The sequence below is a fragment of the Suncus etruscus genome, chromosome 7, assembly GCF_024139225.1.
Source record: "Suncus etruscus isolate mSunEtr1 chromosome 7, mSunEtr1.pri.cur, whole genome shotgun sequence".
Classification (NCBI taxonomy): Eukaryota; Metazoa; Chordata; class Mammalia; order Eulipotyphla; family Soricidae; genus Suncus; species Suncus etruscus.
The window spans coordinates 82649250-82673736 of record NC_064854.1 but is presented as its reverse complement, the minus strand read 5'-3'; the positions used below and the strand labels follow the sequence as shown (position 1 = coordinate 82673736).

Below are 24487 nucleotides of genomic sequence, written 5' to 3'. Positions count from 1 at the left end.
CTTTTATGCTGTTTTTAGTTTTTTTTTTTTTTTTTTTTACTAAATTCCTATTGCCGCTTTAAAAAGTGGATTATGGTATATTAAAAATTTACATTTTATAAGCCATATTTGTGGCTTATGAATTTTCTCCAGAAATGTGTTCGTTTTTTTTTTTTTCAAACTTGATTGATTGTTTTTTGGGCTACACCCAGCGGCGTTTAGGGGTGATTGCTGGCTCTGCACTCAGAAATCGCCTGGTCAGGCTGGGTGACCATATGTCTGAAATTGATCCCTCCCAGGTTGACTGCATGCAAGGAAAACACCCTACCACTGTGCTATCTCTCAGACCCTAGAATGTATTTTTTTAATGTTCAATCATTATAATGATTCATGGCCTGAATGAACCATGTTGTGTTTGGAGACCAAACAGATATTCATGTTTCTGTTTGTTATTTTTCTCTTCTGTTCTCATAACTGACTCTTCTTGTTGCTCTGCCAACTCTGTCCCTAGCAAGTTTTATCAATGCTCCATGCTTTCCTCCCCAAGATTTGTTTCTTTATTTCTTTCTCAGTAAGGGAACAACCTAATCAATGTTACTTTCTTTATTGATGCTTTTGGCCATGACCTGCTATATTCAGGGCTTTTTCCCTGACTCCCTTGCTTTGGGATCACCTCTTGTAAGGATTAGGGGACCATATTGCTGGAGATTGAACCCAGGTTGGCAGCATAAAAGGCAAGTGCCATACCTGCTGTAATATCTCTCGGGCCCTGAGATTAGCCTTTTTATTTTATTTTACCTGACCCATTTAGTAGTACATAGAAATAATTTTTTTTTAAATAAACCTTTATTTAATTCTGATGTTTTTGGATTATTTTTTGAACTCCATTCTTTTTCTAACCAAAATTGTTTAAAATTTTGAACTGCCAGTTAAATAGTCTTTTGAGTTTTATCACTGTTATCTAGCTGTTAGGATGATACTTTCTTCTTTGCCTTGAAAAGAAGACCAAGCACACTTTTCCATACAAGCGCCCCACTCCCCCTTATTTTTGCAGTCATATTGTAACCTTGAATCATTTGTTCATTGATTTTTCTTCTCTTTCTGCCTTCCTCATATCTAAGGCTTTATTCTGGGGTTAGTCTCATGATTCTTTAGCAGTTGATGCACTTTATTATTTGTCTAAATTACTTTCCTTTCATGTCTGTTCTTCTTACCTAGATCAAATTGACAACAATACTACTTACATGTTTTTACATGCAGGTTGGACTCCTGTGCTCTTTTATTTCTCTCTCAACTGTGAATCAAGATGGACTATAGCATTGGCACAATTTTAGTGAGTTACTCTCTTCTTAGCCTGAATTCATCCTCCTCAGTGATTTTTACATTATTAATATTTTACATTATTAATTAGGATATTTTCACAGATGCATTAGATTGCCAGCTAGTTATTTGAGAATCAATTGCTCTGTGATCTTTCCTGGTGTGCTTTGGAGTTTTCCTTCAATAATACAATTAATCAATAGCAGTGCCAGAGAAGCCACTAAATATCGCTGAACCTCAGTTTTCTCTATTAACTGGAGATAAAAAGAACTTTATCTTACTGGTGCATATAGATAGACATTCAATTAAATAAAACAATTTGTATATTTACAGCTTATCTTTTATTGCTAGAGGGATTCCTTCTTCAGTAATGTTTACCAATTTTATTGACACCTTTGAGATATTGTTCATTTGACCCATCTAAATGCATATTTTGGTGATTTTTTTTTTAGTATTTTCAGAGTTTTGTAGCTATCACCACAATGTTTTAGAGAGTTCTGTCACCACTAAAGAAACTGTTTACTATACATCCTCCATTTCCTAGGCAGTCACTAATTTACTTTCTGTCATTTTATGCATATTTCTAAACATATGCTTATTATATTGTGTACTACAAGGGTTTTGTTATTTTATACTACACAGATGGTTTTTTTTACAAATTAGTCCTAAAAGTTTTAGAACTGTAAAGAATGCTACCATCATAATTTATTTTTATAAGTAACAAAATAAGAGACGAAAACTAGAGAAGGAATTTACCCAATTCTATTTCCTTTTCACACCTCTTTCCCAAAGTATGGTTTGAAAAATTTTGAAATATAAATTTAAATCTTTTGAAGTCATTATAGTTCATGTTGAGTCTTTGCTAAGCTCTATCAAATCAGATTTTGGTGTGTTGTATTCAATAAGTCCTTTCACTGTTCTGTGAATCTGTTTTTCCTTTATCATGTATCAAAATGTATCATGAGTAAAATAACTATATCTTAGCCAAAATGTATTCATTATATAATTTATTTATATAAATAATATATACTTATATTAATAATATCTTATTATTATAATTTACATAAATAAATTTTTTGTGGAAAAATCACTAGTCTTTATCAACCATCCTGGAAAAAACCCTGTATTTTTTCCCAGTATAAACTAGTTTTTCTATTCCTTTGCATCCCCAAGACCCCAGCCTCATTTTGTGATAGATCATTTATTTAATTTACCAGATCTCTGCTATTGCACTACTCTTCTGTGCTCACTCCATTTGCCAGTGCAGACCATTTTTTTTCTCACCTCTTTGATGTGATGGAAATGGTAGCATGCCAATTTAAAAGTGTTGGCTCTAAGACTTCTTACCATTTTTTCCCATGTCCCTTTGAATGTTGCTAGGAGCACTTCATATAAGGAAGCCGCTCTCCTAAGGAAGAAGACAGGTAGTCTTATGGAGAACAGAGGAGGTCCCTCTGTGGCTGGTAATGATTGCTAGACTGGTAAGATAAAGGCAGGGTGGAACTTTTACCCTTTTGGACTCTTTAGGTGAATGTAAGCTCATAAAGATGCGCAGGTTTGAAAAAGATAAAGAATTGACCAGGCATCCCACAGTAGTGTGAGGAGTTTTGGAGATGTATATTTTATATATACATATATTATATATTTTATTCTACATTTATATGTATTTTGTATATTTACTTATTTATAAAAATTATATTTAAATGTATTAGTTAAATATATATAAGTTTGGGATAGTTTGTTATTTATTTAGCAAAGGCTAACTGGTGTAGATCTCAGCCCTGTGCAATTGAGATGACAAAAGATCGTAGTCCATGTAAAATCCTTAGTTAACTGTCAAGTGTAGCTAATCCCCTAGTAAAGATTGCCAGATGGTCTGTAACAATATTAAATAGTTTAAAAAAACATTTTTTTTGTTTTTTTAGGCCACACTCAGTGACACTTAGGGGTTACTCCTGCTATGCGCTCAGAAATCACTCCTTGCTTGGGGGAACCATATGGGATGCTGGGGGATTGAACCTTGGTGTGTCCTAGGTTAGCACATGCAAGTCATATGCTGCTGTGGATGTGCTGCGTCCCTAAGCAAAACCTTCGTAGGGTCCGAGAACCTTTACGGGGAGAAAGTGGGAGCACAAAGCGGATGAATATGAAATATGAAATAAATGAGACCACACAAAATGCATTGTATGGGGACTCATGTCTAGGAGACAAAGACAACTTTTACTGTTCAGCCGATGACATTTTAAACACAAACTCTGGTATGCAAGGTGTCTTCAGGGAAAACAAAGGGCAGAGGATAGCCAGGAGGGGCAACACAATGGTACTGGACTCTAGAATCTACATATCAAATAACTACCTGATATAGGTGAGAAAGAGCCCTGCTAGAGGGATGGGCAAAAAAGTGAGGTGGAGGTGTTTTTGGGTAAGCAGAAAACAGGTTTTTCAAGAAACCAGGAGGAGAGAGACAGGTTTTGTGAGAGATGTTTATGATGTTTATGTAGTTGCTGGAAAATAGATTTTTGGGGGGGATGGAAATAATTGTTTACTACCATAGAGCTAGACTCAGAAAAACAAGCTGCTGGCACCAGGTTATACTTGAAGTAAGAGTCACAAATAAACTAGCCAGCGGGGAGCTTTTGGCGGGCTTTTTTGGTACCGTACTTTCTTTGTGAGTGTAGAAAAGCTAAGGCCGAATTTCTGTAGTAGAAAAGGAGACAAAAATCAAATAAAAGAGAAAGAGAAAATGTAATGTTACAGCTGTGTCAGAATTATAGCCAATGATCCACGCAAAGGGTCCATGATTGATTTCTCTAAACGGGCCTTCTAGCAGATAATTCTTGGGAGGAAAATTAGGCGCTGCATCAGGAAAGCCAAAAGCCATGTCTGGTGCCTGCTTCCTAAACAAATGGTGACATATCTTTACGGGTAGTGACAAAATGCCCTACCACTTGTGCCACTGCTCCGACCCCAGAAGTTTAAAATTTTAAAATGTTAAGGATGGGAGACATAAAGTGCTTTCCTTGTGCATGGCCAAGCTGAGTTCCCCATGTGGTCATCTGAGCTCTACCAGGAGTTACAAAGTTTCAGAGAAAAATTATCTGAAATGTAAATGGAGGGGAAAATTTTGTTCAACCAAATTATACACTGTTAAAAATGATGGTTATAAGAAGATTATGTTTCAGCATATCAAGTTAAGGTGGTTTGGGTTTCTTTGACTATAGTCATACAGAAAGTGCTCTAAGTTGGCCAGTGTACTGTGTTGCTTGGAAGAATGGTGTTAGTATTCCTTCAAATGCTTATTCTGCCCAGAGGCACCCTGCCAAGAGAACTACAGGAATAATTCTTCTTGTGCCTTGAAAGCTGAAAATTTGAGATTAGGAAAGTTTTAGTGACGTTATGTTGAATTTAAAAGAAAGACATTAATTTAAAGCAGTTGGATGCCAAATTAAGGTCCTACAGGATAATGAATGATTTGAGGAATTGCTGCTTTTATTTTGAGATTCTATCAGACAATGCTGCTTTCACATCTGGTATATGCTTCCCAAGTTTGATAAAGTAGTTTGTGACAGGCTCTATCTGAAGATCCTTTTAACACACAGAATAAAATTTTTGCTTTTTTTTGGTTTTTTTTGGGTCACACCCGGCAGCCCTCAGGGGTTACTCCTGGCTCTACGCTCAGAAATCGCTCTTGGCAAGCTCAGGGGACCATATGGGATGCCGGGATTCAAACCACTGTCCTTCTGCATGCAAGGCAAATGTCCGACCTCCATGCTATCTCTCCGGCCTGCATAATAAACTTTTGATATTCATGCAGCTATGATTTTTATTTGGCATGTGGTCTTGAAGGCAGATCTACAGACATGAAACTTATTGTTAACCATAGATTTAAGTACCTTATACACTTGATTCCTTATTTCTGAATGGTCTCTGAATATATGGACTTGGGAATGGTTTTGTGGTATTACTATTATATCATTCTTGGAAAACAAAGTGATCTTTTTATGCTTGAGTAAACACATTGATGCTTTATGAAACTGTCAGACTCTGGACAATTGGCATAAGCATGTGTGGCTGTCTTGAATGGCTTTTGTGTCAGCTAATGCTTTAGTATAATCAGTAGAAAGAAATTTCAATACTTATAAGAAAACTTAATCTTAACAATATGATTAAAGGGATCCAAAGGATCAGTATTTTTTTTTTGAGTGCTTTCATGATTATATAGCTAATTGGTAGCATTCATTTGCTGAGATGCATATCTCATTTTATAAAAACTATTTGGTTGAAAGGTAATTTAAAGCTCATGTAGTTTTCTTATCACCTAGCATCTCTACCTTGTACCTGTTTCCTTCTTGTTAACATGATTATTTGCTTTTATACAGAGCGCACCTGCAATTTTATTTTTCTTTAAAATCTTATTTGCATTGTAGTTCTATCTCTTTAAGCATTTTTGTTGTATTTAGTATTTAGTCATTTAGTTATTTTATTTTGATATGTGTGTTCTCCAGGTTTTTTTTATGATTACTGTACAAAAACATTTTGTGCAATGTAGTTTATTTTAAATTATATTACAAAGAAATATGTCCAGAATTATTGTGAGGGACTTGAAAACTTTTTTATTTTTATCCCACCAATTTATTTGTAGATCAAATATGGTCTCTTTTTTATTACTTAGGTATCTAATCCTCCTCCCCAACTAAAACATGAGGCTTATAAAATGTCAGCATCCTACAAAATAATCATTTGGAGCAGCCTATAATCTTAGTAGAGATTTTTTTCTTCTAAATTCCTTCTAAATTCAGTTGCTATTTATTTTTTTTTGGCAAATTAATATAAGCAAATCATAGTTGAAAATTGACTAAACCTTATTGTACAATAGTAAAGAGCTGAAGCTTCTTGTCCTTCCAATCTTAACTTTGGTATCTGGCCTTTGCATGTCTTGACTCTGGGCTGTTTCTACTGATACTTGCTTCCACATTTCTTTTTTTCTTTTTCTTTTTTGTTTGTTTCTGGACCACACCTGATGGTGCTCACCAGTGCTCAGAAAATACTATTGGCAAGCTCGGAAAACTACATGGGATGCTGGGAATTGATCCTGGGTTGCTTCACTCAAGGCAAACACCTCACCTGCTGTGCTATTGATCAGACCACATTTCTTTTATAAAAATTGTTCTATTTAAACACCATGGTTTATAGAGTTGTTGATAATACAGGTATTTCTGGCATTCAGTGTTTTAATTCTTTTTAGATTTTGGTTCAGACCCAGTGTTGCTCAGAGGGTACCTGGCTCTGTACTCAGGAATCATTCCTGGCATGCTCTGGGGAACCATATGGGATGCTCAGAATTGAAACCTGGTCACCCACCTGCAAAGACAACACCAACCTGCTGTGCTGTTGTTCCAGCCCAGGCTATTCAGTGTTGAAACACTAATCCCACCATCAGTATAACATTCCTTCCACCATTGTCCTCAGTTTTCAACTCACCCCCAAACTTGCCCCTTTGGCAGGCACAAAATAATTTATTTTATATTGCTTGTTATAACTATGGCTAATAGAATTATTGAAAAATACTTTTGTAAAAGAAAATTTGTGAAGATAGTTTTTTAAATATTTTTTATTTAGCCAATGTGGATTTCAAATCTTTCATAGTTATGTTTAAGGTACATAGTGCCAGTTAATTGGGGCAATTCCTCCTACCTCTATTGACCATGCATGCATCCTGAACCTCCACCCTTAGCCTCTGGACTGCTGGTGTAATAGATCACTTTTATGTATAGCTTGTTGTGCTTTGGGTCTCTTTGATTTCATTGTTGTTGACTTTGGGTGAGTATTTAAGTCTGGTCATTTTTTATTTCCACTCAGTGTTCATAAGAGAACTTGCCCTTGGTATCATCCACTTTTTATTTTCTCAATGTATGCGGCAGAATAAGATGATTCAAGTTCTATGGTTCTGTTGATAAGAAAAAGAAAAAAAGAAAAATAACAAATGAATAATTTTTAAAAAAAGTAAAAAAAAATTGGGGAGGAGCTCTTATTTAGAAACTGTGAATGTAAATTTAAAAGAGGAGGGACAAAAAAAGAAAAAAAGAAACAAGACCTAACAGAACAAAACAAAACAAAAATTTAAAAAAAGAAAAAAAAAAAGAAAGGGGTGGATTGGTGCAATAGTTCTTTTCCCCCTGCATAGGCACATTAAGTATTGGGGAAGTTAGAAAGGAAATTTCCTTGGCCTGAGAGATAAAGGGTTTCTCCCCCCTTGATTGAAGCATACTGTCACGGGATCTTCTACAGGCTCTGGCTTTGTTCATTATCAAACCCTCAGGTCTTTTTATGGTGTCAGGAAATGCTCTGCTCATTTTTTTTGTTTGTTTGTTTACTTTTACTTTATTTTTTGGTTTTTGGGTCACATCCAGCAGCGTTCAGGGGCCACTCCTGGCTTTACGCTCAGAAATTGCCCCTGGAAGGCTCGCAGGACCATGTGGGATGCCGGGATTCGAACCACCAACCTGCATGAAAGGCAAACGCCTTACCTCCATGCTCTCTCTCCGGCCCCCCAGTTTTGTTTAATAAAGTCAGTATTCTGTAATTTGAGATCTTGGTTTTTGCACAGGTCCCAAGACAAAGTCTAGGATAGAGTCTTTCTTTATGGTTTTAGAAGTTCTATTCAGTTACAGTTGTTGCTGTCTGTCCTATATATTTAGTAATCTTGGTTTTTGCACGATCAAAGGATGGAGTGTCTTTTGATTTCATCTTACCATTAGGTGATGAGGTGAAGCAAACTGTGTTTAGGTCAAGTTGTTATTTCCTCATAGGATGTTGTATGAGCAGGTCCTGGTTGAAGTTGGTGCTAGAGCTGTATTACGGATTCTCGGGGAGGGAGGGGGGGAGTTTAATTCCCAGTGCTGTTTCAGGAACTGTGCCAGTTCTAAGGTTGGGATCTGGGGCTTGGGGTAGGATGTTTATGTCCGATCAGGTGAGATTTAGGTCCTGTTCCCATGACAAATGTTGAGATTGGGAGAGGCCCCTGTATTATAAACTTTATGAGTTCTTTTTTTTTTTTTTTTGGTTTTTGGGCCACACCCGGCAGTGCTCAGGGGTTACTCCTGGCTGTCTGCTCAGAAATAGCTCCTGGCAGGCACGGGGGACCATATGGGACACTGGGGTTCGAACCAACCACCTTTGGTCCTGGATAGGCTGCTTGCAAGGCAAACGCCGCTGTGCTATCTCTCCGGGCCCCACTTTATGAGTTCTTATCCCTATACTTTAAGTTAGTTTCTATACTTAAGATTTCCACATTTTAGTGTGTCTGTGCACAAAGGAATGATGCTGTTTTTGTATTGTTGGAGCATTAGGGGATAAAAATGTCAGACTATACAATCTCTGTGCCCTGGTTTTGACCTGAGCTTTTATCCCATGTAAGAATTTTCTTTTAGAATTCATACGAAGCAGAAACAGAACAGGAAAGAAAATAAATGAATAAATACATGAATAAAAATTAAAAAATTAAGAATATTTAAAAATAGGGATGGAGGAGGCTACATATGCATCTTTACATTTGGAAGTAGACACACTAAGAGGTATAACTATTAAGGGATTAAACATACATAGAAAATATAGATATCCCCATTAAGTCCTTTGAGTTAGTCTTGGGGAGGGATGAGATCCAGGGCACATTTTTGTCCTACCCCATGGTCTTATTGAGATTGAGAAATGGTTTGTAGTGATAAGGGATAGGGTAATGTCCTTGAGTTGGGGGTCCTTCTGGAGCTGAATCTGGTAGCATGCACCAGTCCATGTTGAGGTGTGTGTGTGTGTGAGAAAGAGATCTGCATACAATGAGTCAGCAGGAGTGGTGGTTACAACTTCCTGCTGGGGCTAGAGATGTGAAACTTAGAGGGTGTTCTTTTGCTTTGGGAGCTGGATGGCAGCTCATTGAGGCAGGGGGTTGGTCACAATTCCTAAGGAGTTAAGAACTGAGGGTAAAGAGGGTTGAATAAGGAGAGGTAACGGATCAGGTGAGGGCATGAGAGGATAGAAGAACTTCTGAATTGAATGTGGGGAGGAGGGGCTATATACTATGTAGGCATGGCTTGTTTACATTATCGATTAGGCAAACATAGAGGATAATCCTGCATACAAAGGCATGCCTGCTTATAGTCAGATGTTAAAGATCTAATTGTAGTTGTAGTTGGAGGCCTGACCTTTGGTTTGGAGTGCCTAAGAAATAATTGAGTTAATAAAAAACAAGTATAAATAAATAAAAAATAGCTTAGGAGTGAGGAATAGAAAATAAAAGAAGAAAAATAAAGAGAAAAAATAAAACAACTAGGTTGGACCAGTACCAGGGTAATGGGTTTTCCTGATTTCTTGGCACTTCATTGATGGCAGGGGTGAATTTTGCTAAATGAAAAGTTCAGAATTAGATTGTGTATGGAGCATTTTAGAATAAACATAATTTTCACTACTAGTCAACTATGCAGTATGGAAGAGAGCACTCTAAGGGGAGTCTACCTTATGTAGAATCATCCATCATGTCTTGTGCATCTAAATTCCTTTCCTGGAAGGAAGCTGACAGCATATGCATTTTGATATAATAGTACCATAGCTTGAATTGAAAATGAAGAAAGCTAGAAAAAGGAAAAAGAAAAAATAATTTAAATAAAAGAAAGAGTATAAGGATAATAGTAATTTGCAAAATCATATTCAATTAGTGGGTCCTAGAACATAAATCTATGGCATGCAGTTCTATTTCAGTGGTCTCTATGATCATAAGCTTTAGAGTATAGTAGAAGACATAATTAAAAGGAAATGGGTAAATTGAAGTATTTTATCCAGACATTGTTCTAGTGAGAACTGTATATGAAGTCTAATATGATAGAGCACCTAATTGCAACATTAGGGTGTCCAACCAATATCTCCACAATCCTCTGTGTAAAAAGAATTTGAAGAGTTGTTTAATACATAATAAACTTAAGGTATTAAAACATACTTATAGTCAGCATTGGAGCATGAGTCTCTGTCTTCCAATCATGTTCTGCACCAGATTCTGTAGATAAGGATATTAGAACGTAATTGTAGGCCTTTGTAGTGTGAGGTTGAGTGAACAACTGTTCAATCTAAAGTGCTATTTTCATTATTGTTGGTTTTTTTGTGGTATAAAAGAGAGTAAAGGCTTTGTGTTTCCTCTCTTCTGCTTGGTTTGATCACTTCTCACTATACCCTGTCATGTATGGTGTTCAGAATATCTACCATTTAGACTGTTGTGTTTCCATGGAGTTATTCTAAAGGTCTCATATCAGTGATATTATTCTATATTAATCCTTCTGGCTTACTTCATTTAACACAATATTTTCTAGTTCGATCCATGTTGCTGAAAATTGCATGTGATTGTATCATTTCTTACTGCTATGTAATATTGTGAATATGTACCACATCTTCATGATCCACCCATCTGTTGTTGGACATCTAGGTTGATTCCAAGTCTTGGCTATTGTACTGAGTACAGCAATGAACAGTGGTGTGTATACATACTTTTGGATGAAAGTCTTTCTATCTTGGGAATAGATACCCAGGAGTGTGATTGCTAGGTTATATGGCAACTCAATTTTGAGTTTACTGAGAATCCTCCATACTGTTTTCCATAGGTGTTGGACCAGGCAGCATTCCCACCAGCAGTGAATGAGAGTTTCTTACTGCATCCCCACTAGGAGAGATTGGTCTCATTATTTGTTTGTTCGTTCGTTCGTTCATTCATTCATTCATTATGTTTGGCTTTTGGGTCACACCCGGAGGAGTTACTCCTGGCTCTGTGCTCAGAAGTTGCTTCTGGCAGGCTTGGGGGACCATATGGGATGCTGGGATTCGAACCAGGGTCCCTCATGTGTATTGGCTGCGTATAAGACAACCGCCTTACTGCTATCACTCTAGCCTCTGGTCTCGTTATTTTTGATGTGTGCCATCCTCATACTTGTCTTGATTTGGGTTTCCTTAATGATGAGTGATGGTGAACATGTTCATGTGCTTATTGGCCATCTGTTGGTCTTCCTCAGAGAAGTGTCTATTCATTTCTTATCCCTATTTTTCAATGTATTTTTATTTTTAGGTTTTGTGGAGCTAGTCTTTGTGAGTGCTTTGTATATCCTAGGTATCAAACCTTAATCTGATGTTCCGAGTGCAAAATTTTTTCCTGTTCCATTAACTGTCTTCTAGCCATACAGAAAGTTTTTAATTTGATGTAGTCCCATTTATTTAGGTTTGCTGTTGGCATTCTATCATTGAAGGCTTTTATTGAGGTGTTTGTCTTGGAGGGTTCTGCCTATGTTTTCCTCTGTGAACTTTTATAGATTTGGGTCTGATTTCAAGGTCTTTAACCCATTTTGAGTTAACTTTGGTGTAAGTTGTGAGGATCAATCTTTAATTTCTTACAGGTAGTTATCCAGTTGTTTCAACACATTTTTGAAGAGACTGTCTTTGTACCATTTCAAGTTCATGGCTTCTTTGTCAAATATTAGCTGGCCATATATTTGGCAATATGTCACTGGATAGCTTCTGTCTTTGTTCCAGTATCATTCAGTTTTGATCACTATGGCCTTATAGTAAAGCTTCAGGTTAGGTAAAGAGATACTGCCCAATTTCTCGCTTTTTAATATGGATTTGGCTAACCTAGATCTCTTGTTGTTCCACACAAACTGTATAATTGATTATTCTAAGTCCTTAAAAAATGATGTCTGAATTTGAATAGGGATTGCCTTGAATCTATATAATAGTTTAGGTAAGATAATAATTTTGATGATATTGATTTTTCTTTACCCGTGAGCACAGGATTTTCCATTTCCTTAGGTCCCCTTCAATTTCTTTTTGAAGGGTTTTGAAGTTTTCATGGTATAGATCAGTGGTCCTCAAACATTTTAAACGGGGGGCCAGTTCACTGTCCCTCAGACTGTTGGAGGGCCAGACTATAGTAAAAACAAAAATTATGAACAAATTCCTATGCACACTTCATATATCTTATTTTGAAGTGAAGGAACAAAATGGGAACAAATACAATGTGTGGCCGTAGTTTGAGGACCACTGGTCCAATCTTTTACTTCTCTTGTTAGGTTGATTCTTAGGTACTTGAAATGTTTTGGTACTATTTTAAATGGGATAGATTCCTTTATCTCTTTCTCCTCTGCTTGCTTTGTTATTTGTAAAGAAGAATGCTACTGTCTTTTGTGTATTGAATTAGTAGCTGGCCACATGGCTGTATTGGTTTATTATTTCTAAGAACTTTATTGTTTTGGACTCTTTAGGGTTTTCTATCTATATCATCATATCATCTGTAAATAAAGATAGTTTGCCTTCCTCCTTTCCTATTTGTATTCCTTTGATTCTCTTCTCTTGTCTGATTAATATTGCTAGGATTTGAAAACTGTTGAATAAGAGTGGAGGACACCCTTGCCTAGTACCTGGCATTAGTGGAAATGCTTTCAGTTCTTCACCATTAAGGATTCTGTTGGCTGTGTTCTTTTCATAGATAGCTGTAAGTGTTTTGAGGAAGGTTCAATCCAACCCTATTTTGCTAAGTGTTTTATCATGAAAGGGTGTTGAATTTTGTCAAATGCCTTTTCTGCATTGATTGATATGATATTGTGGTTTTTATCTTTCTCATTGTTGATGTAGTGTATGATTTGCATATATTGAATCATCCTTGTATCCCTGGGATGAAACCCATTTGATCATGCTGTATAATCTTTTTGATGTATTGTTGGCTTTGGTTTGCTAAGATTTTGTTGAGGATTTTTGCGTCCATGTTCATTAGTGAAGTTGATCTGTAGTTCGTGTGTGTGTGTTTGTGTGCGTGCACGTGCGTGTGTGGTATCTTTGTCAGCTTTGGGAATGAGTGTGTTATTAGCCTCATAAAAGGAATTAGGGAGGATTCCTGTCTTTTTGATGTTTTGGAAAAACCTGAGGATCAATGGTAGTAGTTCTTCTTTGAACGTTTCATAGAATACACTTGTAAAACCATCCAGTCCTGGACTTTCGTTTCTGGGGAGTTTCTTGATTACTGTTTCAAATTCCTTAGATGGGATTGGCCTCGTTAGACTTTTATTTCCTCTTTATTACATCTCGGGAGATATTTTTTTCCAGGAATGTATCGCTTTCTTCTGGGTTCTCTAACTTAACTAATTACAGCTTATAATAAACCCTCATGATGTCTTGTATTTCTTGAGGTTCCATTGTAATTTCTCCCCTTTCATTTGTGTTTCTATATATTGGGTGTTTCCCCCTTTTTTTTTTTCCTTTGTGAATCTTGTCAGTGGTTTGTCTATTTTGTTTATTCTTTCCTAGTCTTATTGAGTCTTTTTGATTTCTTTGTTTCTATGGTGTTTATTTCTACTCTGGCTTTTATTATTTATTTTCCTTTACCTGTGTTTTAGTTTTATTTCTGCTGGGTTTCCAGGTCCTTAAGTTGTCCCTTTAAGCTGTTTTGTCATTTTCCTCTTTCCTAACATAGGCCTGTAATTGCTGAGTTTCTCCTTAATTACTGCTATGTCCATAGATTTTGAAATTTGTTTCTTCCCTGTCATTCGTCTCAAGGAATGTTTTCATCTCTTCCTCGATTACCTTTTTGATCCAGCTGTTGTAGAGGAGAATGTTGTTTAATCTCTAAGTGTTAGATTTTCTCTGTTTCTCCTTTTTACAATTTTGATCTCTGTTTTGTTGTTTTCTGATAGATGCTTGGTATAATTCTTTTATTTGAGACTTTATGAAAGTTAGATTTGTATCCTAAAGTTTGGTCTAGTGTAGAGAAGGTTTCATGTGCACTTGAGAAGTTTGTGTATTCCTCTTTCTGGGGATAGAGGGCCCTGTATAGGTTCATTAGTCCAAGTTCTTCTAGTTTCTCATTTAGGGCTCTTATGTCTTTTGATAGTTTTCTGCCTTGTGGACCTATCTAATGATGATAATGGTGTGTTGAAGTCTTCTACTACTATGACATAACTGTTCATATGCTTCTCTAGGTCTGTAAGCAAAAACATGTTATGAAATTTGCTGGCTCTATATTTGGTACATAAATGTTGATCAGAGGGGCCGGGCGGTGGCGCTGGAGGTAAGGTGCCTGCCTTACCTGCGCTAGCCTAGGAGACGGACCGCGGTTCGATCCCCCGGCGTCCCATATGGTCCCCCAAGCCAGGAGCGACTTCTGAGCGCATAGCCAGGAGTAACCCCTGAGCGTTACCGGGTGTGGCCCAAAAACCAAAAAAAAAAAAAAAAAATGTTGATCAGAGTTAGTACTTCTTTGTCTAATGTTTGCCTGATCAATAAGTAGTGACCCTCTTTGTCTTTGAGCACTTTTTTAGGCTGAATGTGATTTAGTCTGATATTTAAGTCTGGCTGCCCAAGCTTTTTATTTTTATTTTTTTTCAGTGACTTGAATAATTAATTTCCATCCCATTATTCTAAGCCTGTGTCTATCCTGATATTTTAGCTCTGTTTCTTGCAAGCAGCTCCGGTTTTTGTTTTCTAATCTTATCCTCTACTATGTGTCTTTTCTTTCTTTTTTTTTTTTTTTTTTTGGTTTTTGGGCCACACCCGGCGGTGCTCAGGGGTTACTCCTGGCTGTCTGCTCAGAAATAGCTCCTGGCAGGCACGGGGGACCATATGGGACACCGGGATTCGAACCAACCACCTTTGGTCCTGGATCTGCTGCTTGCAATGCAAACGCCGCTGTGCTATCTCTCCGGGCCCTACTATGTGTCTTTTAATGGAGAGTTTAGTCCTTTGACATTTAAGGAGATTATTGACTGAGAGTGTTTTTTGTGCTGTTACATTGTGTATAGTTATTGTTGTTACAGTTGGGAATTTGATTTGTTTAATTGATCTCTGAGGAATTCATTTAGAGTCAGTTTGGTTAGCCCAGATATTGAGAGTTCTTTTTTGTCTGAGTCCTCCCTTTCCCTGAAGTGTGCACACATGTTTTCTTACATAGTAAGAATTTTCCTCTACTGTTTGGAGAAATTTGGCCTTGTTTAAATGAAAGAGCTAGATACAAGGAAGGAAGGGAGGGAAGGAGAAAGAAAAGTGAACATAGAAGGGGAAGGGAAAGACCAAAAGTCTTTGGGCATTTATAACCAGGACCTTGTCCTTTATACTGCAGGTTTGTCCTGGTGCCTGACTATTGGGAGAAAAGGGTATTTTCAGTGTCTTGTTCCCCTCTGACATTCTTTCAGCTGTGTAATCATTTCTCCTGAGAGGGAACCTTTTTCAGTCTTCTGCCTGGCCGTGCAGGGCAGGGAAGATTTATAGACCCTAACTGTACTTTGTATGCATTTTTTGACTCTTCAATTTCCTCCACAGGTAACCTTCAAACTAACCTTCTTTAGTCACTACTCTCACATTCCCTAGATTTAATTTTTGTTGTTGTCCCTTGTTCTTTTGTTTTCTAGCTTCAAAGATTTTGTGGCTGGATCATGTTGTTCTTTGTCTGCTGTCACATTTGGCTGTTTTCAGGCACTAGTTCCATATTTTCATATTGATGCCCATCTTTCCTTTGCTTTTGAGTTGATTTTAGTACTCAGCACACTTATTTTTCTTCTCCACAAAGTTAAGGTGTATGTATAAATTGTCTGGTCCACTGTCTTCCTTTCAAAAATCTCTTCAAAATACATTTCACTTGAGTGAAATTTAACACTATGGATGTAGCATCAGAATCCCTAGCAGAAAATGGAACTGTGTACTGGATTGATGGTTTAAGGTGCAATTTACTAATCTCATGGAATTATTCATTTTTTTTAATTTTTAATTGAGACCGACGTGAATTACAAGTCTTTCACAGTTAAATTTAATGTATTTAATGACAGTGAATCAGAGGTATTCCCACCACCAGTGATGACCTCCCTCCCCCACTGTTCCCAGCATGCAGCCCATACCTCCACCCTTCGCCCCCTGGACTGCTAGTGTAACAGGTCCCTTTTGTGTATACCTTATTGTGGTTTGGGTCTCTTGGTTTTCTTGAGTTGGGTATTTAAGACTGATCATTTTTTATTTCCACTCAATGCTCATGAAACTGCTTTGCCTCTGTTACCTGATATCTTTTTTTCCTCAGTTCGTAGGAAGACATAGAAATATGAGGTAGAACAAGATGATTCTTGTTCTGTGATTCTTATTTCAAAAAAAGAAAACTGAAAACCAGAGAGATAGCACAGCATTAAGGCATTTGCCTTGCACACACAGTCGACCAGGACAGACCTCGTTCCATTCCTGGCATCCCATTTGGTCTCCTGAGTGAGCCTGCCAGGAGCGATTTCTGAGCGCAGAGCTAGGAGTAAACCCTGAGCACTGCTGGGTGTGACCCCCCCAAAAAAATAAAAAAAAAAGAAGAAAAGAAGAAGAAAAATAGAAAAAGCGGGCATGAGCCCCTGTTTAGAAGCTATAAATATGAAATTAAAAGAAAAAGACTGCTGCTATGGCAAGGTTTATTTATTTTTGCATAAGCACATCAAGTATTGGGGAAATTTGAAAGGAAATTCCCTTGGCATAAGAGATAAAGGGTATCTCCACCATTGAAGCAAACTATCATGAGCCTGACTACGAGCTCCTTTCACTGTTGAACCCCAAAGTCTTCCTTTGTGCTTCCAGAAAATGTTCTGCTCAGTTGTGGTTGTCAGTCAGTCCACTGTAATAGGATATCTTGGTTTTTGCACAGATCCTAGTACAAAGTCTAGGATAGAGTCTTTCTTTATGGTTCCAGAATTTCTGCTCAGTCATGGTTGTTGTAGTCAACAACAACAATTATATTTAGTAATCTCGGTTTTTGCACAAATCAAAAGACGAGTGTCTTCTGATACCATCTCACCTGTAGGTGATGAGGTAGGGCAACCTGCCCTTAGATCAGTGCTTCTCAATTATTTCCTGTCATGCCCCCCTAGGAAGAAGAAAACATTTTTTGCTCCCCGTGAGACTGTAAATAGTATCTTTATTAAAAAAAACTTTACCTGCAAAACAAAAATATATAAAATAATTTGAGCTGACTTTTTAATCAGAGGTGATGTCTGGATTAATGGCTACAATGAGCACGTTTTGCAATGCATAGCTTTTCGAAGCGGGGTTTGAAGCAGGACACAGCAACTCTCAGCTCCAGAGACATACAGAGACATAAACATGGGGCTTAGCTTGTTATGACAGTGTTTGCCAGGGTCAAACACGCCCCCCCCCCTTTACGGAGCATTGCGCCCTTCCCCGGGGGAGGGGCGGAGAGGGTGCCCCACAATTTGAGAAGCACTGCCTTAGATCATGTTGTTGCTGTTTCCTCATCGAATTGACCTTTGAGCAAGTTGGTATCAGAGTGGTATCAGGGACTCCCCTGGGGGGAGTTTATTTCCTGGTGCTGCTGCAGAGAACTGTGTCAGTTCTAAGGTTTGGATCTGGGGCTTGGGGTCGGACTGTCAATGTTAGGTCACATGAGCTCTAAGTTGAGACCCCATGACATATGTTCAGGGTGGAAGATGCCCCTGTATTATAAAATTTATGGGTTCTTATTCCTAGTAGATAAAAACTTGTTTCTATACATTAAGATTTCCCCCATTTTAATGTGCCTATGCCAAAAGGAATGATGCCATATTATATTGTTGGTGCATATGGGGTACTTCATTTTTAAAAACTTCATGTTGAGATAATTATAGGTAAGATGCAAAGATATACAGTACAGATATTTCTTGTTTCAAAATAGAAACAACATTGGTGTTGCTCATATTTATGTGTTTTGTGGATGTAGTGGGTCACATCTAGTGGTACTCTTGAGCTACTCCTAACTGTTCTGGGGACTCTATGTATGCCCCAGGTCATATGAAATAAGCTCCTTAGTCCCTAGATTATCTCTCCACCCCCTATCTTCATTAATTTTTAAAAGCCATACTAGTAGCCTTCAATTTCATAGTGGGCAGAGTTTGCATTGCAAACACATATGAGACTGATGTGAAACTAAATTTTTTCTTTCAGCAATTTTTCCAGCTAGTCAAATTACGAAAGCTCGGACTTAGTGATAATGAGATACAGCGGCTCCCTCCAGAAATAGCAAACTTCATGCAGCTGGTGGAACTTGATGTATCCCGAAATGGTAAGATAAAGCTTGTCTTTTTTTGTTTATCTGTTTTTTTTGGGGGGTGGGGGCACCAATTTACTGTAATTAGAGCTGGAGAAGTAGTATTGGAGATCATTTTTCTGTTGGTTGTGAGAAAGCTAAGACTATTTTTTGGATGAAATTCACATCATTCTCAGCTAGCTTAGTCAACAGAAAGGTTTTTTTGCCCCAAAGTTAATGATTTTTTAATTAAAACTTGTTATTTTCGGTGTTTAGGTAGTAATTTTATTTCTGTTGGCTCCAAGTTGTTTTGGTCAGAGTGGGAGAGTCGGTTGAAAAATCATGGAATTCCACCCTTCAGTTTACTGAATATGACTTTTGTGTGGGGAGTTCTCCTGGCTGTGGCTCTCTTCCCCAGAGTGTCTCTGTGCTTCTGTGAGAATCTGTTTCTGCAGTGAATAGACCTGCTTGTGGCTCTTCCAGTCCTCCCTACTAGGCTGTCACTCCTGCTTATCCAATTACTTTCATTTAAAATGACAGTTTCTAGCTGTCTTAAGTCTTAAGATATGTTAAATCATCCTTGCATGCCTGGGATGAACTTTACGTGGTCATGTTGTATAATCTTTTTGGCGTATCATTGATTTCTGTTTATGATATTTTGTTAGGGATCTTTGCATATGTGTTCATTAAGGATATCAGCCTGTAATCTTCTTTTTGTTGTTGTTGTTGTGTCTGTCCAATATTTATGTTAGGAAACCCTAAGCACCACCAGGTATGGTGCCCCCCCCCCCAAAAAAAAGGACTTGAAAACGTGTAGTCATGTTTGACTGTCAGGAAGAAGAGGAAGTACTGCTAACAGTGGGGGCAAGGGTGCCACTGAACACCCCTCCATAACGGGAAGCCCTGCCCATGCATAGTGATGGGATTTAGTTTTTCCAAAAACACTGGTGTAATTTCCTCAGGCTTTAGCACACTCTGAATTATTTATGTAAATGATACTTATCTTTCTTTCAAATTATATATCTATTTTGTTTTGTGGTTTCTTTTTTAGTTTGCTTGCTTGGAGGGGACTCAAGTGTCAGCTTAGATAAAAGGGTGGGGTTAGAATTCCAAAATCACTGGCACCAAGCCTACCATTGGGGGTTGGGAGTGGGTCCTCACATCTGAGTTGTTGTGTAGGTACTTCACTTTTTTCTCTCCTCTGATCAGCTTTCTTGAACCTAGATCTCACGCATGCAAGAGGCAGGGGGAGAGATGAGAAGGTTTCTGGCAGTTTTTATTTATTTTTTGCTTCCTGCCTCTGCTGTGAAGCTGTTTGCCAGTGAAAAATACCCAAGTATGGAATAGTTAATCTAGTACATTTATTTTTGTTTCATTCTGGGGGACTATAATCAGCAGTGCTACTGTGGCTCAGTGTTCAGGGGGTCCTCCTGGCAGTGCTTGGCAGAACCATTAAGTGCTAGGCATCGAATTCTGATCTTCTGCATGCTAATATGTACTCCAGCAAGTTTTCTCCCCGATGTGACCCCACATATTTTGGGAGGAGATTTTGGGGCCCATACCTACCAATATTCAGGCCTCACTCTTGATGGGGCATGGAGAGTTAACTATATGTGGTGCCAGGATTATGACACAGGGTTGGTTACATGCAAGGCAAGTGCCTTATCCCCTGTGCTAAATCTCCATATATTTAGCCCAATACAAGAATAGAGGAGGCAAGCAGTACCAGTTCCTTGAATATAGAACTTGATTATGGGCAGTTTTTTTTTTTCCTCTAAAGAGAGGCATGGACCTGCTCTAAAGCTGCCCTTTATTGTGCTTGTGTAATGCTAACATAATTGAAAACCACTATCTTATCTAGGAAGTTACCTCAGTTATAATTGAGTGACTGTTTAAAAAAAAGCACAGTGATTCTGCAAAACAGTCATTGAATCACATTCTGGAGAAATAAAAGTGACTCTGAAATTGCAATTAGAAAGGAAAATAAGGGCCAGAGCAATAGCATAGCAGAGAGGGCATTTGCCTTAACACATGGCCAGCCTGGGCTCAATCCCTGGCATCACATATGGTTCCCTGAACCTGCCAGGAGTAACCCCTGAGCACCACTGGGTGTGGCCCAATTTTTTTTTAAAAAAGGGGGGAAATCTGAAGTTCAGAAATACCTGACAGAGAGGGGCAGTGTTGGCTTTAATTGTTTGGAAGAGTGAGAACTGGAGAACTGGAGAACTGAAGAACTTGAACCAGCAGGATGAGAGATTCTGCAAAGTTGACCTCTTGAACTGCCAGTTTTGTCTCTTCCTATGTTTTGTGTCAGACATCCATTTCTAGAAAGAGGACTTCAGACTGTGCCATGTGTCTCCTTATAGCTCTATAGTATGTTAATGCAAGCAACTCAGCTTCCACTAAAGGTTATAATGTATCAGGACTTAAAAACTCTCCCATTATTTACAATTTAGGCAAATCTCTTTGCATTTCCTCTCCCTTTTCCCCACTTCCCTCTCATTTTCCATCTTCCTCTTTTATTCTCCCTCTTCCTCCCCCCTTTCCTCCCTCTCATCTCCCCTCTCCTTTCTCTTTCCAGTTAAAAATTACATGAATGTGGATTTTTCTCAGTAAATAGTCAGGAGGTTTATAGCCTGGGAGGTGGTATGAGTAACCCTTCTTTCTATGGCTGCAGGCAAGGGGAAGAAATTGACTCAGGTTTAGAACCCTCCATGAGCTTCTTAATCTCAAACAGGAAATTAAGAGGGTCACTGGCTGTTTCTTTGAATTTGTGCACAGCACCTGGGCTTCTGACCACTGTCAAAGTGGGATCTTGATTGGTTTTCTCATTTCCTGGCTTTCTAGAGAGCAGTATTTGACTCTGGGGGAGGAATGGAAGAAGTCAGTGATCAGATTATTTAAGTCTATGAGCAATGCTGATATAAAACTTAACTATACAACTAATTTAAATTCTGAGTGATTTTATTAAAATGCAGACTCTGATACAGTAGTCTGTCTGGTTTGGAACTTGAAATTCTGTATTCATAGATGGCTCCTGGCTAGATGTCACCCTGGCTATTTCACTGAATATACTGAACCCCAATATCTTATATCCCTATTTAGAAGCCAAGATCAGACCTCTGCATCACAGATTTATTTAGCTTTTGGCACCCTCACAGCCTTCCTTGGGAAACCTAAATGGTCCATAAGTCAATCAAAGCTGACTAAAAACACAGGTTAGCTTTGCTGTTTTCTTGCTCAAGTGCAGGAAAGAACATATTCCTCTCCAATGTGATCTGTAAATATAGAAAAGTTTTGTATAGTCATTTTCTTGGGTCAAGAAGATCTGCCAGGGTCTTCCAGCACTGAGTTGTGGTTTTATTTTCTGCTGTGTTTGGCACAGACTCAATGGAATTGCACGCAGTGTTAGGAAAGTGTAAGCTGAGCAGTCAGAGCATGTGTACTTAATTATGAGTTCTAAGTAGGATGTGTGGATAATCTCTGCAGTAAGTGTGGAGAGACTCAGCATCTTGCTGGCTCTGTGCTGGCTCCTCCCCAAGGTGCCAATACTTACTGACTAGAGGAAGACAACACAGCCCTGCCTCTGAGACAGACCCAGTGAGAGATGAGTAATGTGGCAGATTTGGTGGAATTGTTTGCTTTTCGGGGAGTAGTTCCTTTCAAGCAATGCCTGGAGGTGGGGGTGGGGTGGGGTCCAGGGATCACTCTCAACTATACTTAACCAACTAGGCTGGATGGTTCAGTGTTAAGATCCAGTGGTGCTGGTGTGAGGCGCACAGTACTGGAAATTTGACCTCATAGCTTTACTCATTCAAAGTATGCATACCTAACCCTCTCCTGTTCATAGGAATTACCTTTTGACTAGGCAGATAGCTCAGATAGTTATGAAAGAACATAGGCACATGGGTTGTTGGAATACAGGACAGGATATTACAGGTACTGTTGAAATATTGTTCAAAAAGTACTCAGGCTTCAAATTCAAGTCTGTGTTTTCTGTAATAGTGCATGTACTCAAAAGCCTGGACTTTACATCTTTTCTCTGCTCTTAACTCTCAGCTGTTTGAGGAAATGATCTCCAAGTTCGGTGACTTCATAGTCATCTTGCTATCTAAGAATTTAGGGCAGACTTTCTTAACATATCGTGAATCTTGCCTGAAGAGTTAGTAATTTGAATTTTATAGTCTGTGCTGTAATTTGACTTACATCACAGTACTAAATCATTACCCATTTAGTTCAATTTTTCCCAAAGAATAAGAAATGCACCACCAGCACTGCTAAAGATAATTTAAAGTGGTTTTGCCAAACAGCAGATTTTAAAATTGAATCATAGTGCAAAAGGGGCCTTATATTTTTTTTTTCTTCTTTTGGACTAACTTTTAGAAAATTTGATGGTGGTCTATTATATACCTATTGTTACTTTTATCATTTTTATCCAGTGAATGTAGCTTGCTTTTCATTTTAACAGTGGGAAAATTTTATATAAAATCATAAAATTTTAATCTAGAAGGATGAGGCAAATTATAGAAAACACAGGTGCTGCCTTTACAGGGTCCGAGCAGGAACAGTCAGGTTCGCAGGTCTGGGCTACATCTTAGTACTGCTGAGTCTCGAAGCCCTCTAGGACCTGGTCTGAGTATTATTTAGTCCTCTGACCCACACAGCTGGGGATGGCCCAGCCCCCCCCTCCCCCCAGCACAGTATTGGAGATCGCTCAAGTTTGTAGGGGTTCATTTTTGTAGTTTGGTCCAGTTTCTTTTTCCAGTGTGTAGAATTTTTTCATTGATTTTTTTGTTTGTTTGTTTTGGAGGGAGGGTCACACATAGCATTTCTCAGGGTTTACTCCTTGCTCTGTACTCAGTGATCACTACTGGCAGGGTTCAATGGACCATATAGGATGATGGAGATCAAAGTCAGGTCAGCTACATGAAAAGGGAGCAATCTGCTGCTATACAGTTTTTCTGAACAACCCCCCAGAATAGTTTTCTAAACCATTGAAGAAAAGTAAAACTATTGGTATAAACACATGGAAGATAATATACTGCAATTATTGCAAGAGGCTTAAAAACAAGCTGAGTGAAGCTTATTGCAGGAATTACAATTTATAACATTATAAACTGTGATGTATTTTTAGGTTTTGAGTTAAGTCATCTGCTTCTTTTTATTTCAATAAGCGAGGAGAGTCCAGGAGCTAGTTCAAAGAGCTGGAATACATTCTGAGCATCCGAAATGCTTTCTTGGTATCTTTTGATTGCCACTGGATCAGGCAACTCCACTGAAGACTGCCTGGGTAACTACCATTAAAAGCCGGCTGGTTATTTGAAGTATTCCAAGCTTTTTAATGTTTAGAATAGATTTCTCCATATGCACTTTGAAGTAGTAGTGCAAAAAGAAAACATAACATGGGAACTACAGTAGTTTAATTTTTTCCCATCTTCTATAATTTAAGAGGAATTATTATTATCTGATTTAAAAATGGGAATAGGAGGAAAGTGGTGTGTGTGTGTGCGCGCACGGTGCATATGTGCACTCACGTGCATGCCTATTAACTCTTCTTCCTTACAAAATGAAGGTGAAAGTTACAATGCAGAAACGCCTTAGAAAATTCTAAATACAAATTTAGACCTTTTTTTTTTTTTTTAGTTTTTTTGGGCCACAACCATTTGATGCCCAGGGGTTACTCCTGGCTAAGCGCTCAGAAATTGCCCCTGGCTTGGGGGGACCATATGGGACGCCTGGATCAAAGCAGTCCTTCCTTGGCTAGCTCTTGCAAGGCAGACACCTTACCTCTAGCGCCACCTCGCCGGCCCCAAATTTAGACTTTTCTAAGGCGTTTCTGCATTGTAACATTCACCTTCATCTTGTCATGTTTGAAATGAAGGTGTGTAAATAAAGACATTAATAAAAACAATATTATCTTACTATAAATATTTAAGCTTCTCATTTAAAACTAGACACTGGATGCAATTAAATAGCAGACACCTGCAGTAATAGTCAGGGAGCCATAAAACTAAAGTATCTTGGTGAAACAACATACCGTAAAAAAAGAAATAAAATTCATTTTTTAATATCTTTATTTAAACACCTTGATTACAAACATGATTACGGTTGGGTTTCAGTCATGTAAAGAAC

At 38.1% G+C, this 24487-nt stretch overlaps 1 protein-coding gene across 1 annotated transcript in view; it reads left to right on the top strand.

Annotated features, from left to right (window-relative positions):
* The window catches only part of LRRC1 (leucine rich repeat containing 1), a 170228-nt gene that overhangs the window by 53901 nt on the left and 91840 nt on the right, over positions 1-24487 (top strand). Inside the window, exons 2-3 of the mRNA XM_049777648.1 lie at positions 18274-18391; positions 18632-18735. Coding sequence (XP_049633605.1) covers positions 18274-18391; positions 18632-18735 — 222 coding nt within the window. The remainder of the gene's footprint in view (positions 1-18273; positions 18392-18631; positions 18736-24487) is intronic.